This window comes from Nicotiana tabacum, chromosome 9 (assembly GCF_000715075.1).
Source record: "Nicotiana tabacum cultivar K326 chromosome 9, ASM71507v2, whole genome shotgun sequence".
NCBI lineage: Eukaryota > Viridiplantae > Streptophyta > Magnoliopsida > Solanales > Solanaceae > Nicotiana > Nicotiana tabacum.
The window spans coordinates 104,292,835-104,305,232 of record NC_134088.1 but is presented as its reverse complement, the minus strand read 5'-3'; the positions used below and the strand labels follow the sequence as shown (position 1 = coordinate 104,305,232).

At 36.1% G+C, this 12,398-nt stretch overlaps 1 protein-coding gene across 1 annotated transcript; it reads left to right on the top strand.

The window, feature by feature from the left end:
• Positions 1–9,574: 9,574 nt before the first annotated feature.
• Positions 9,575–11,329, top strand: LOC107761507 (agmatine hydroxycinnamoyltransferase 1-like). Its single transcript, XM_016579731.2, has one exon. The coding sequence runs from the start codon at positions 9,796–9,798 to the stop codon at positions 11,113–11,115; it is 1,320 nt and encodes a 439-aa protein (XP_016435217.1). The 5' UTR covers positions 9,575–9,795; the 3' UTR covers positions 11,116–11,329.
• Positions 11,330–12,398: the final 1,069 nt, after the last annotated feature.

Below are 12,398 nucleotides of genomic sequence, written 5' to 3'. Positions count from 1 at the left end.
AAGTAGGAGATCAAGTCCTTGCCATAATAAGACCCATTATTACTTCTCATAAACTTGTAGAGAAGTTCACTTCAAAATGGGATGGTCCATATGTCGTGCAAGAAGCTTATTCAAGTGGGGATTATAAGTTGGCTGATGCAGATGGAATGAGAACGGCTCTATCAATGGCAAGTTTTTAAAGAAGTATTATTCTTGAAGTTGCAACGCTCCTTGATGTATGAGCCTAAACTGCATGTTCCTACACTCCTGGCTCGCATGAGTCTAAACTATGTATGACCCACCACCCAAAAAAAAAAAGAGGTTCGCTAGGTTGAAAACCTCGAAAGAGGCGGCCTAGACAAAAGTTAGGACATAAAAAAAATTAAAAAATAAAAATATAAAAAAAAATTTACCCATTCTGAACTACGGTATGACTTGATCTTCTTCACCGAGGTACGTAGGCAGCTTAGAGTTTCATTCTGAGTTCAGTCGCATAAGTTCAAAAGATACATAAACCCACCCCCCCCCCCCACCCCCCACCCCCACATCGTAGTTCAAATGATGTACGATGGAATGTAATTCATTCAATCAGCATTTGAAAATCGAGCTGATATACCATTCTTCTGTTAAAATTTTGGATCCCATTTGATTTAAAGGGGGCAAGCCGCTATGGTAAATTGGTGTCTGCAATTAAATGATTAATATCTTCTAGGGGGCTGCCAAGTATTTGCATTGTAGTCCGAGAATTCGTTATGCCTTCATGTTATCCAAACCTTCAAGTTTTCTTTTGGCAAGCCTTCACGACGTTTCAAATTCAGTGAGACTTGAACCCAAGACATTTGGTGTGAAGCTCTTGAATTTAAACTTCTGGAAATTAAAAAGGTCTTGCGATCTCGAGGCTTCCCACACCAAGATACAAAACAATTTGGTGAAGTCGCACTAATTTGGAACTGTCGGCATATTAGAAATCAAAGTCAACTTCGAACTATTATCTGAAACTATCCTTAAGGTATTAAATTTTATGTTTTGGATATATTTTAGATTTTGAATATTAGTTTCCAATAGATCAAACGGTTCGTGATTTCGACATTCCTACATCAAGATACAAAAGTTTTGATGAAGTCGCGCAAATCTGAAATCGTCGTCGTGTCAGAATTTAGTATTGAATTCGAACTATCATCTGAAACTATCCTTAAGGTATTAAATTTTATATTTTGAATATATTTATATTTTTAAGTTTAGTTTCCAATAGATCAAACGGTTCGTGATTTCGACATTCCTACATCAAGATACAAAAGTTTTGGTGAAGTCGCGCAAATCTGAAATCGTTAGCATGTCAGCATTTAGTATTGATTTCGAACTATTATATAAAACTAAACTTAAGGCATTAAGTTTTGTATTTTGGATATGTTATAGATCTGTAGTTAAGTCTCCAAAAAAACAAACGGTTCGTGATTCTGACTTTCTTATACCAAGATATGATTTTTTTTGTGAGACTGCGCAAATCTAAAATTTTCTACGTGGTGGAATCTAAAGTTGGTTTCAAAATATTATCTGGGTCAATTCTGAAGGTGTTTGATTCTAAGTTTTGGACATGTTTTAGATATTGAAGTCTAAATTTTGAAAAATTAAACGGTTTGTTATTTGGACTCTCCCACGATAAGATATGAATCTTTCGTTACAAGCGCGTAAAGCTGAAAATTATGCGACTAAGATAAATGTCGGGCAATGTAAAGCAAAAGAGAAGCAATCTTATTTAAGGTAAAATAAATATCCACTAGGTCAATCTAACATAAAGATAAAAGGGGAGATAATGTTAATAGCCTAATCTAAACAAAACTTGTAGTTGATCAATTCCTGACAGCTAGTCTCCAGGTTCTTCTTCTCCTCCAAATTGTTCGAATCTTCATCAGTCAGCAAATTTACGTTGTCATATGAAGAGACCTCAGTCTCGGCAGCTGAAACTTTTGCCTGAATCTCTTCAACCTCCTTTTGAGTCGCTTCTATAACACCTTCGAGGTTCTCCCTCTCTTGTTGTAATGTATGCAACTTCTTTACAAATCTCTTCAGTTTCTTTTCACTAGAGGAAACTTTCTTGACTTACTCACTTGCTTCAAGTTTGAACGATTCAAGACGCTCCTTAACTTTGGAAAGCAGCTCTAGCTTCTCATCTTGACTCGTCTTATCATCCAAATTGGATCGCTCTTGGTCATATGAAGCAGCAAGCTCGAAAAGAGAATCCAGTAAATACTCTAATAGAGAAAGATCTAAAATATTCGCCTTTTTCATATCCTCGAAAATCTCAGTGACTTGCTCCCTATAAGATGAGAGCAGTTCTGCATGAGTTTTGGAGAGTCTGTTGCAAATATCCTCCCAAAGTCCCAAGATGAATTCCTTTTTGCAGTTAAAAACAATGCTCTTTCCTTCAAAAATAGATATTGTTGTATTTGTCATTGGTGGAACACGAGTTATCTCATTTAGAGTTTGTCTTTTTAGGGCTTTGTCATGAGGAAGAGATGATACCTTTGAAGACGACTTCACTTTAGATGTAAGCCCTCCAATAGATTCATTACTCACTTGCGGCTTATCACGTGGGGATACCACTGGATGCCCAATGGCATTTAACTGCATAAGGAAAAGGCAAAAAAAGTGAATAATTTTTTAGTGAAGCTATTCGTTCGATTAAAAATAAAAAGAAAGGGCAAGGTGATTGTATTTTTACCTCCTTGTTACAAGCCGTATGCGTTCTTGAGGGACTATCAACACTTGAAACCTCTACGATCTCTACTGGAATAGGTCGTTTTCTTTTTCAATTTTGATCTTCATTGGTACTCTGGCTTGAATCTTGAGGAACTTGCTTGCTAAATGGAGGAACTGGAGGGTGTTTCTCTATATCTGTTGAAGTGCACACCACCTCTTTCAAAGCTGCATGTGAGGATTTAAGCTTCATTTTCTTATGTTGTGTAACTACTTTTGGGATTGGAGTAGGTGGATCTTTGACGTTTGAGAGCGTCTTTCCAACACCTTGATCTTCACCTCCTAAAGGAGTAGTAGATTTTAGCCCAACATTGTCTAACAAAGCTTGTAAATTATTCTCGAGAAACTTCCCATGCGCTTTCTCCCACCAAGACATATAATTGGTGGAGAAAGACTTCTCCACAGGATCTCCCCTTGGGGGGAAAATCGCATGTGACATAGACCGATACAGTGTGCAAATCCTCCAAAATCTGAGTCCTTCATCTAGAGAGGCATTACGGATATCATTCTCCAAAGAATCGGGGACGTTCTGGTAAAACCCAAATTGACTACCAAACCGATGCGGGCTATATGGCTCGATGATGAATGAGTTGCCATACCTCAAAGAGAGGTAATTAAAACGTAAGCTCATGAAGTAATTTGACTCCAATTCTTAAGGGGCATCGTTAATCACATAATAATAAGGAAGAGAATTAGTTAACATTGTTGGTGTCCAAACTATATCTTTCCCATTGTGGATGCATTTTCTTGCATCCTTTTCGTCAAAGTACCTCGCAGCTCTCTCTCCTGAGTATGCCACCATCAAAGGGACATACGGACCCTTAGCAAGTGGATAATGGGTTTTGAAGTAATGTGCAAGCCAGCCATAAACATAATGGATGGAAAAATAAATTTTAACCTGATCAAGTTGGGAAAAATACGAAATCTTATTCAAACCATGATAAATACTCGCCAAAACTGGGACCGCAAGGCTAATCTTTCGCCCACTTGCCATCGTGCTTGCCATCTTAAAAGTCTCGGGACGAATGAAGTTTTCTGCCTTGGGAAACATAAAGGCACATAGCCAAATTGATAAGAATGCTGCTATATATATTTTATCTTTCTTATCAGACCTCACCCTAAGCTTGGAGAATATAGCTTCTTGATCACTCGACCACCTAGTTGTCTCGGGAATAACTCTGTTAGGATTATGTGTCGACTTTAGTCCCGAAGATTTCTTTTCCTTTCACAGTGGGGCAGGTTTATATATTAAAGTTTTTTTATACCAAAAATTTATCCACTTGCTGAAGGAGACCTTTTGGTTAGCACCCGTACCTTCCTTAAGGTGATATGAAGCAGCAAATAAATACTCGCAAGATCGAGGAATAAATCTCATTTGTTTTTCGTCCAAACCGATGAGTTCTCTTGTCTCAGGTACTACTTCTTCGTACAGAGAGCCCGCAATGAGCAGACCTCCAAGGATATGTAAGTCCCAAAAGGAGATAGATAGTTCCCTAGATGATATAAGAAGTGTGTTCGTCTTGGGGTACCAAGCCTCACAAAATTCTTGCAAAATGTTCGAGTTTCGATCATAAGTGAAAAGTGAGGCATAGACAGCATCATAAATCTTTGTTGTACTCAGGGTTTGTTGGCTTCCACCAAGTACATCTTCAACCCATTCCCAAAATCCTGGAATATGACGATACTCGCCTTAGATTATTGTTGTGTTTTCCCAACCATCTTCGCCTTGAATTATGCGACGCCCTAAGTTTGGAATGGTGCTAGCAATGTTTACGTGGCGATGGATTGGCGCTTGGAGAGATCACATCTTGGACAGTGGATTAGAATTAGACTTGTGCTCCAAGGTCCAGTTTTCTACATGAAAGGAGTTCCTCAAAGAAGACCATGAGGCTACATACCGGCCAGCTTGTGGGGTGTGAACCAAAAACTTGGTTTGTTCTATGCCATCTTCATCTCGATTATGAGATATCTAAGTTTGGAAGAAGGTGAGGTATAGTCTCTGAAATTTGCCAATCTCTTCAAGCTGCAAATAAAAAAAAAAGTTATCAAAGTGCAGCAATCTGGTTAGTAAAGGCATAGTAAACTGTTTTTCTAATTCCATTATTACTAGTAGTAAAAAAAATTTGGTTTAGTTTCATTCCAACAATTGTTTTTGCAATTGTTAAAGTTACTGTTACCTTTATGTTTCGTATTCATATTTTCTGTCATTAGAAAAGTTAAATGAATGGCAGAAGGTTGACTTGGACGTGGATGTCTAGCTATAAAAATGGAGATAATATAACAGTTAGAGTATTTGTAATTCAATGTTATCAAAAAGTTTAATGAAATCTCCTTATATTCAAGTAAAAAAAAAAGAATATTAGAATGGGCACAAAGGTCTAAATGGGTGAAATGGCCTCCGATAGTCGGGCCACGTTGAGAGTAATCTCTCCGATAGTTGGGTCACATTGAGAGTAATCTCTCCGATAGTCAAGCCACATTGAGAGTAATCTCTCCGATAGTCGGGGCACATTGAGAGTAATCTCTCCGATAGTCAAGCCACATTGAGAGTAATCTCTCCGATATTCGGGCAAGGATGAATACTCACCCCTCACACCCTATGATGGTTTTCTTCATGCATGGATCATCTTGTTAAACAAGAACAAATCCTTCTTGTTAAACAAGAACAAATCCTTCTTGTTTCACCTACAAAAAAGGACAATAGAATAAAGAAAGCACAAGAAAATAAGAAAAAATTACTTTCGCATTAATAATTTCAAGTCGTCAAAAAAGTGAAACTAACAGAATAAAGAGTATTGTATTTATAGAAGTCATAAGGCAGTTCTTGGAGGTGAATTGACGGTGTGGGATTGCGTATTTTGCACTCCAGATAGAATTCGACTACTGTATCGTTACTTCCTAATAGGATTGGTCTCATCTCGGCAGCTATCGCAGGAATCCAAAAACAACTCAAATTGCTATTTGGAATTGAAATGACTGGCGGCTACGCCTTGTATTTCAAATTGTGTGAAGTTTTGTATTCAAATAGCGTCTGATGGTTTTGAATGTGAAGTTTACAATTGAATTGCATTCAAATTGTGTGAAGTTTTCTAATCATTGCAATAAAAAAAGGAATGTGATCCAATCATTACAATAAGTCTTGATTTTAGTTTCCTAATGAGGTATGGAGATGCACTGGCGCTACAACTTATTTTAAAATAAAAGTTTGCATAGTTTTGTCTTTGTCCTTATTCAAAGGTAAATGATTATTACATTGTTTAGGTAATTGATTGGGTATATATGTAACAAATTACATGGGTAGTACTCTGCATTCTACTATGGCATGCGACAAATTTGACAAGTTAGCAATACTTCGTGACCCGTTTTCGGATAAGCCTATATCTCAACAAGTCTTGTGAAGCAGGGGGTATGTGTATGCATATAGAATTTATTGGATCTATATTCAGTAAAATAAATTGGACCATTTTTAAATCTATTAATCCAAATAAATATTTTGGGCTAATATAATTGGATTAAGTATATAAGTCCAATTTAATTGGACTACAAGCGATGAACCCACTTCATTAGACCCAAGATGGCATCTTCCTAGAGGCCCAATGCCACGTGTCAAATGACGTGGCACGCCACGTCAAATGGAAAAGCCAATAGGACCATGCCATGTGTCAAAATGACAAGGCATGCCAAGTCACATTAAAAGGTTAATGGAATCGTGCCACGTGTGCAAGTGACATGTTTTGGCCAATCAAATGCGGCCATGTCACACTTTAATTTGATTGGTCGGAAACAGTTTGTTCTTATCACAACTCCTCCCTTCCACAACTATAAATAGGGGTCTTCGTAACCCAGAAAAGGGACCAGAAGTTATAACAAGAAGCAAGAGAGAACTCGTGGATCAAACGCCGCAAATTTCTCTCCAAGTTTCAAGCTTCAAGAAATCAAGTTCAAGTTCAAGAAATCAAGTTCAAACTCAAGAACGAAGAACTTCAAGCTCAAGAAATCAACTTCAAGCTCAAGAAATCAAGTTCAAGTCAAGATTCAGGGAGTACGAGTTCAAATCAAAGTTCGTGCTAGTTGAATTCAAGATCATCGTTCGTGGAAACAAATATAGATTCAAGATCAAGCTCAAAGTACCTTGAATTTATTTACTATTGGAAAGAAGAATCAGAGGATTCATAGAGATTAAACACTCAAATATTTGAAATCAAATACTACGATTGTTGCAATATTTTTCGGTCTCGATTATTTTCTTGACGCAAATTTATTGTCTACAACTATCAAAGAGTGAAAAATGATTTATAATTCTGAAACAGAGATTTATTGTCGATAAGATCTTGTTTTTCAAGTTTATATTGGAATTTAATTTAACAAAAGAATTATCAAAGCCAGATTTCAAACAGACAGTATCCAAAATACGACATCAGGGCTTAACGTGGTAAAGTTGTTTTCCTTTACCCACCCGAGCCGGCAGTTGGTAGGTCAAATCACAGTAAGTTAAACATTTGTTTTATTGGCGAACTTATGACAATTTTATGCATCACATGCATAAGAAAAAAATTTTGTTTTCTGGCAGTTTGTAAAGGACATAATGTATTTGTTTTGTTTGATTTTATTTTTTGGCGAAGAAGACAAATTTAATTTTATAATTAGCTGTTATGAAATGTGATCTTTCTTTTCAGTGCCTGATTTGAAGGGTCATTAATGTAATAGCAATATACAAACAAAATCGGGAATATAAAACGTAATAAGCTAAGATCGTAGTAGCATGTATTGTTATTACAACCTTATTTAGGTAAAATGTTTAAAGTTCAACATATCCACAAAATGAGCATTGCAAAGATATGAATGTTATTATGGATGTACGATCATATAAGATAGATAAGATTAAAAATGACCATATTCGCCAAAAAGTGCAAGTAGCACGCATTGAGGATGAAATTATAGAAGGTCTCTTGAGATGGTTTGGTCATCTTGTGTCGCCTTACAGATGCACTACTTCGTAGGTGTGAAACTACAGTAAATGCAGGTTTTAAAAGGGGACGAAGTATACCTAAAGTCACATAGAAAGAAGTTATCTTGAAAGACGTAGAAATTTTTGGAATAAATGCAGATTTAGCTAAAGATAGGGTAAAATGGAAGAAACAAATTCATATATAGGTGATACTTACTAGTTAGGAATAGGCTTTAAATTTGTTAGATTTCTTATTATTAATAATATATATATATATATATATATATATATATATATATATATATATATATATATTATTCGGGACAAAGTGGGAGTGGCCCCCATGGAGGACAAGATGCGGGAGTTGAGACTGAGATAGTTCGGGCACGTGCAGAGGAGGAGTACGGATCCTCCTGTTAGGAGGTGTGAGAGGCTGGTCATGGCGGGGCTGAGAAGGGTAGAGGTAGGCCGAAGAAGTATTGGGGAAAGGTGATTAGGTATGACACGCTACTTCAACTCACTGAGGACATCACCTAGGATAGAAGGGTGTGGAGGTCGAGGATTATGGTAGAAGGCTAGTAGGTAGCCGAGAGTTCCCCGTTCTTTTCTAGTAGTATTAGTAGCTCTCTTGTTTTTTTCGTATTCTTTGACCTCTAGTATTTGCTTATTGTTTTGTTCGCTCCGTGTATCGTATTTTTCAGTTTGTTACTATTTAATGCTACTTTTTCTTTTACTTGTTATTTTTGTTGTTGTTGTTGTTGTCGTCGTCGTCTTTTTCTCCTTTTCTTTATCATCCTTTATCTCCCTATTCTTTCATTCTTCTTCCTCTTTCTTCTTTGTCTTCTTCCCTTCTCTCTTTTCACCTTTTCTTGAGTCGAGGGTCTACCGGAGATAGCCTCTCTACATCGTCAGGTAAACGTAAGATTTGCGTACACACTACACTCCTCAAATCCTACTTGTAGGATTATACTGGGTATGTTGTTGTAATTTATTTTTAATATTATATTTATCTTATTATAGAATAATAATGATATGAGTTGAGTTTAAAGAAAGAAGTCGAAATTCATAGTTGACGTCAATTTTGTTTGGGAGTTGGGACGGAGACAAGTAATTGTTGTTGTTAATTATTTCCATGCTTCCTGCTGTTTTTTAGAATATCCTCTTTCTAAGCTATTAAAAGAATTCAAAACGTAAAGTGAATAACCTTAGAATAATCAAATTAAATACTGAAATGATTACAGATGGAATATGTGACGATTCTCTGGCTTCGTCATATAACAATTTGACTTCCGCTATAACGAAGACTGAAAGTTGTCGGTCTAGTCTAACAATGACTCATATATTTTATTACTAGCGAATCTCTTATTAAGAAGGTTTAATAGAAAATTCGCATAATAAAGGTTATCCTCCATATGAATGAATTGGATTTACAATATTGTGTTGTCACTTATCACGTAAGCGATTATGCTATTGGAACAGCCTAACGTATATGCACTACATCAGATGATCACTGCATTATATGCAGCTGTAAAGTTGGCAAGAGATAATTGAAGTTCAATAAAAAAACATTATTGTGATGAAAGTCAAACCCTATGTTACAACCTTAAAATTAATTTAAAATAGAAAAAGAAAAAGGAGCTAAAGCTAGCTGTGAAGCATCTTTAGGAACCAGCTACGATGACTAATTAACCACATGTATACAGAGCTAATTAATTAGTCGAGTTTGAACATTTGACGCTTGAACATGCCGTTAAACTAACACGCACTAGATTTTTTGTTTCTCATCCTGTATTAATCGCTTTAGGTTTCTGTTAATTAGAATTCGCAATATGTAATGTCACTAAAGGAGAGTATTAATTCCACACTCAAAGCTTGAACCCAAAATCTTTAATTAAGAGGGCAGATCTACCACAATTTTTGATGGTCCATATCTTCTTTTCGTTTGTTCTTATTTTACTCAATGCCAACTTTTTTTGTGTGTATACAAGACAAACACGTCTTAAACAATAGAAGGGAGAATAGGTATGCACGACTCTATAAATACCTAAGTCATGCCTTCGCCAGTCTTCTTAATTTCCATGTTCCCTTAGCCAAAAACAAAGGAGAAAATCATGAAGATAAGAATAGAAAGTTCAAGAATCATTAAACCTTTCTATGAAAACACCCCTCCTCCAACTACAAGTCACATTTCCCTTAGTGTCTTTGATAAGGTCACATATGATGCTCATATTGCTATAATATATGCATATCGCCCTCCCACTCCACCAAATGCTGCTATTGAATTAGGTTTTCAAAAAGCTTTAGCAATTTATCGAGAATGGGCAGGGAGATTAGGCAAAGACGAACATGAAAATCCAGTGATTCAACTCAATGATGAAGGTGTTAGATTCGTCGAGGCATCGGTCGATAGCACCCTTGATCAAGTAATGCCTTACAAACCGTCACCATCTTTGCTCAACTTACACCCTAGCTTGAATGATGTGAAAGAATTGGTGCAAGTTCAACTAACAAGGTTCACTTGTGGCTCTTTGGTGGTTGGTTTTACTGCCCACCACACTCTGGCGGATGGCCATTCCACTAGCAACTTCTTGGTTGCATGGGGTCAAGCTTGTCGAGGCCTCAGAGTCAATCCACTTCCTTTGCATGATCGTACAATTTTTAACCCTCGAAATCCTCCTATGATTGAGTATAACCATAAGGGGGTGGAATTCATGTCCAAGTTTAAAAAAGAGCGTTCGTTCAATGAGGTTCATCATATATCAGAAGATATAGTTGTACACAAAGTCCATTTCACAGTTGAGTTTCTTGCCAAACTTAAAGCTAAGGCTTCTTCTATGAATAGCAACAATAAACCCTATAGCACCTTTGAAAGTCTCGTGGCGCATTTATGGAGGTCAATAACTAAAGCTCGTGGATTAAGTGGGTTTGAGACTACTCAAATAAGAATCTCAGTCAATGGTAGAACGAGGTTGAATCCAAGAATACCCAATGAGTACTTTGGAAACTTAGTCCTTTGGGCATTTCCAACTGCAAAAGTGAAAGACCTATTGCTAGAGCCTCTTTCATATGCAACAAAACTCATTCATGACGCTGTTACAAAAGTAAACAACAACTATTTCAAATCGTTCATTGACTTTGCCAATACGAAAGTAAAAGAAGAAGATCTCATCTCAACAGCGGACATGAACAAGCACATACTTTGCCCTAATATTGAAGTGGACAGTTGGTTAAGGTTTCCATTCTATGACTTAGATTTTGGAACCGGTTGTCCTTACATTTTCATGCCTTCTTATTTTCCAACAGAAGGCATGATGTTTCTTGTACCATCCTTCATTGGAGATGGAAGTATTGATGTCTTTATCCCTCTATTCGAAGACAAGTTGCCCACTTTCAAGAAAATTTGCTATTCCTTAGACTTGCTTGCAGATTAAAAACTTCAAAAAAAAATTATTAGTCTGTTCTTTCTTTTTTACCTCTTGTTCATTTTTACTTTTACAATTTTACTTAGTCTTCTTTATCAATAAATGACATTGCTGTCCTACAAATTTAGGAGTCGTTGATTCCTACGGTTATACTTCTTCCCTATATACTTGTAATAATTTTCTTTGCAGAGGAGATGTCAAATACAGAGATATCTTATTCACACATGGCACATCCTGTCAAGATTTTTTCTGCTTTTGTTTTTGTTTCCAACAAGTATTTTGACTATTGTAGGAGTCTATCAATATGTAAAGTACCTAGAGGGTAAAAACTTGCCCGTACTTACGTTTACTACAAGCAAATAAATAAATGACACTTGTCACTATATTTAACTATAATTGTTACTTGTTAGTACTTAACTATGGTTTGCTGCCTTTTATTTTGTACATGATCTTAAATAATAATATAAAATTAAATTATACTTGATCACCTTGCTATTCCCTCGTGTGCTCAATGGCAAGTAGATTGAATAAAAATAGTGAATCATTTTTATCAATTCTTGTGGCCAAAATATTCCAATAATTTTTATAGAGTGATAAAAAGTCAAGAAATTATTTCTTTATTGCCAATTTTCCATTTACAGATTTCCCTTTTTATAATACAATTATTTATTTCTTGAGACCAAGATTTTTCAATAATTATCTGTTCAAACTAAGTGCTGGCCAACCATTAAAATGGAATACATTTTGAAATAAAAGACTCAAGAAGCAAAGCTCTATTCCACCAAAAAGACTCTTGGTACCAATCTCAAGAAATTAGATCCCTCTCACTCCACTTTTCTACTTTAGATGTCACAGGCATAGGCGGACCCAGGATGTGAGCGTAGCGGGGGCACCGCTATCTTTGACATAGATATGTCAGCTAATAACAATAAAATTTGGCGCACTAACTCCTTGAAAACTTAATGAATATGAGTCAGTGACCGAAAGAATGTTCAAAAATATAAAACAACTTAGTCAAATAAGATCAAGATTAAAGGTCTATTAAGCAATCCAAGCAGAGTCTCAGTCACTATCGTTGAATCGATAAATGTTTGCTACTTTGCCGAACTGATCCTTGAAAGCAGAAGGTTTTTTTAGAGTTTTTAATTACTGTTTTGGGGAAATTTTTGGTGAATTACTTAATTTTATACATGCAAGAAAGTGATAATGCTTATAAAGTTAGATATAAGGATAAAAAGGTGATTGGCTTTTTGTACTAATTTTATAAGTGTCAAGAAAGTGATAATGTTTAT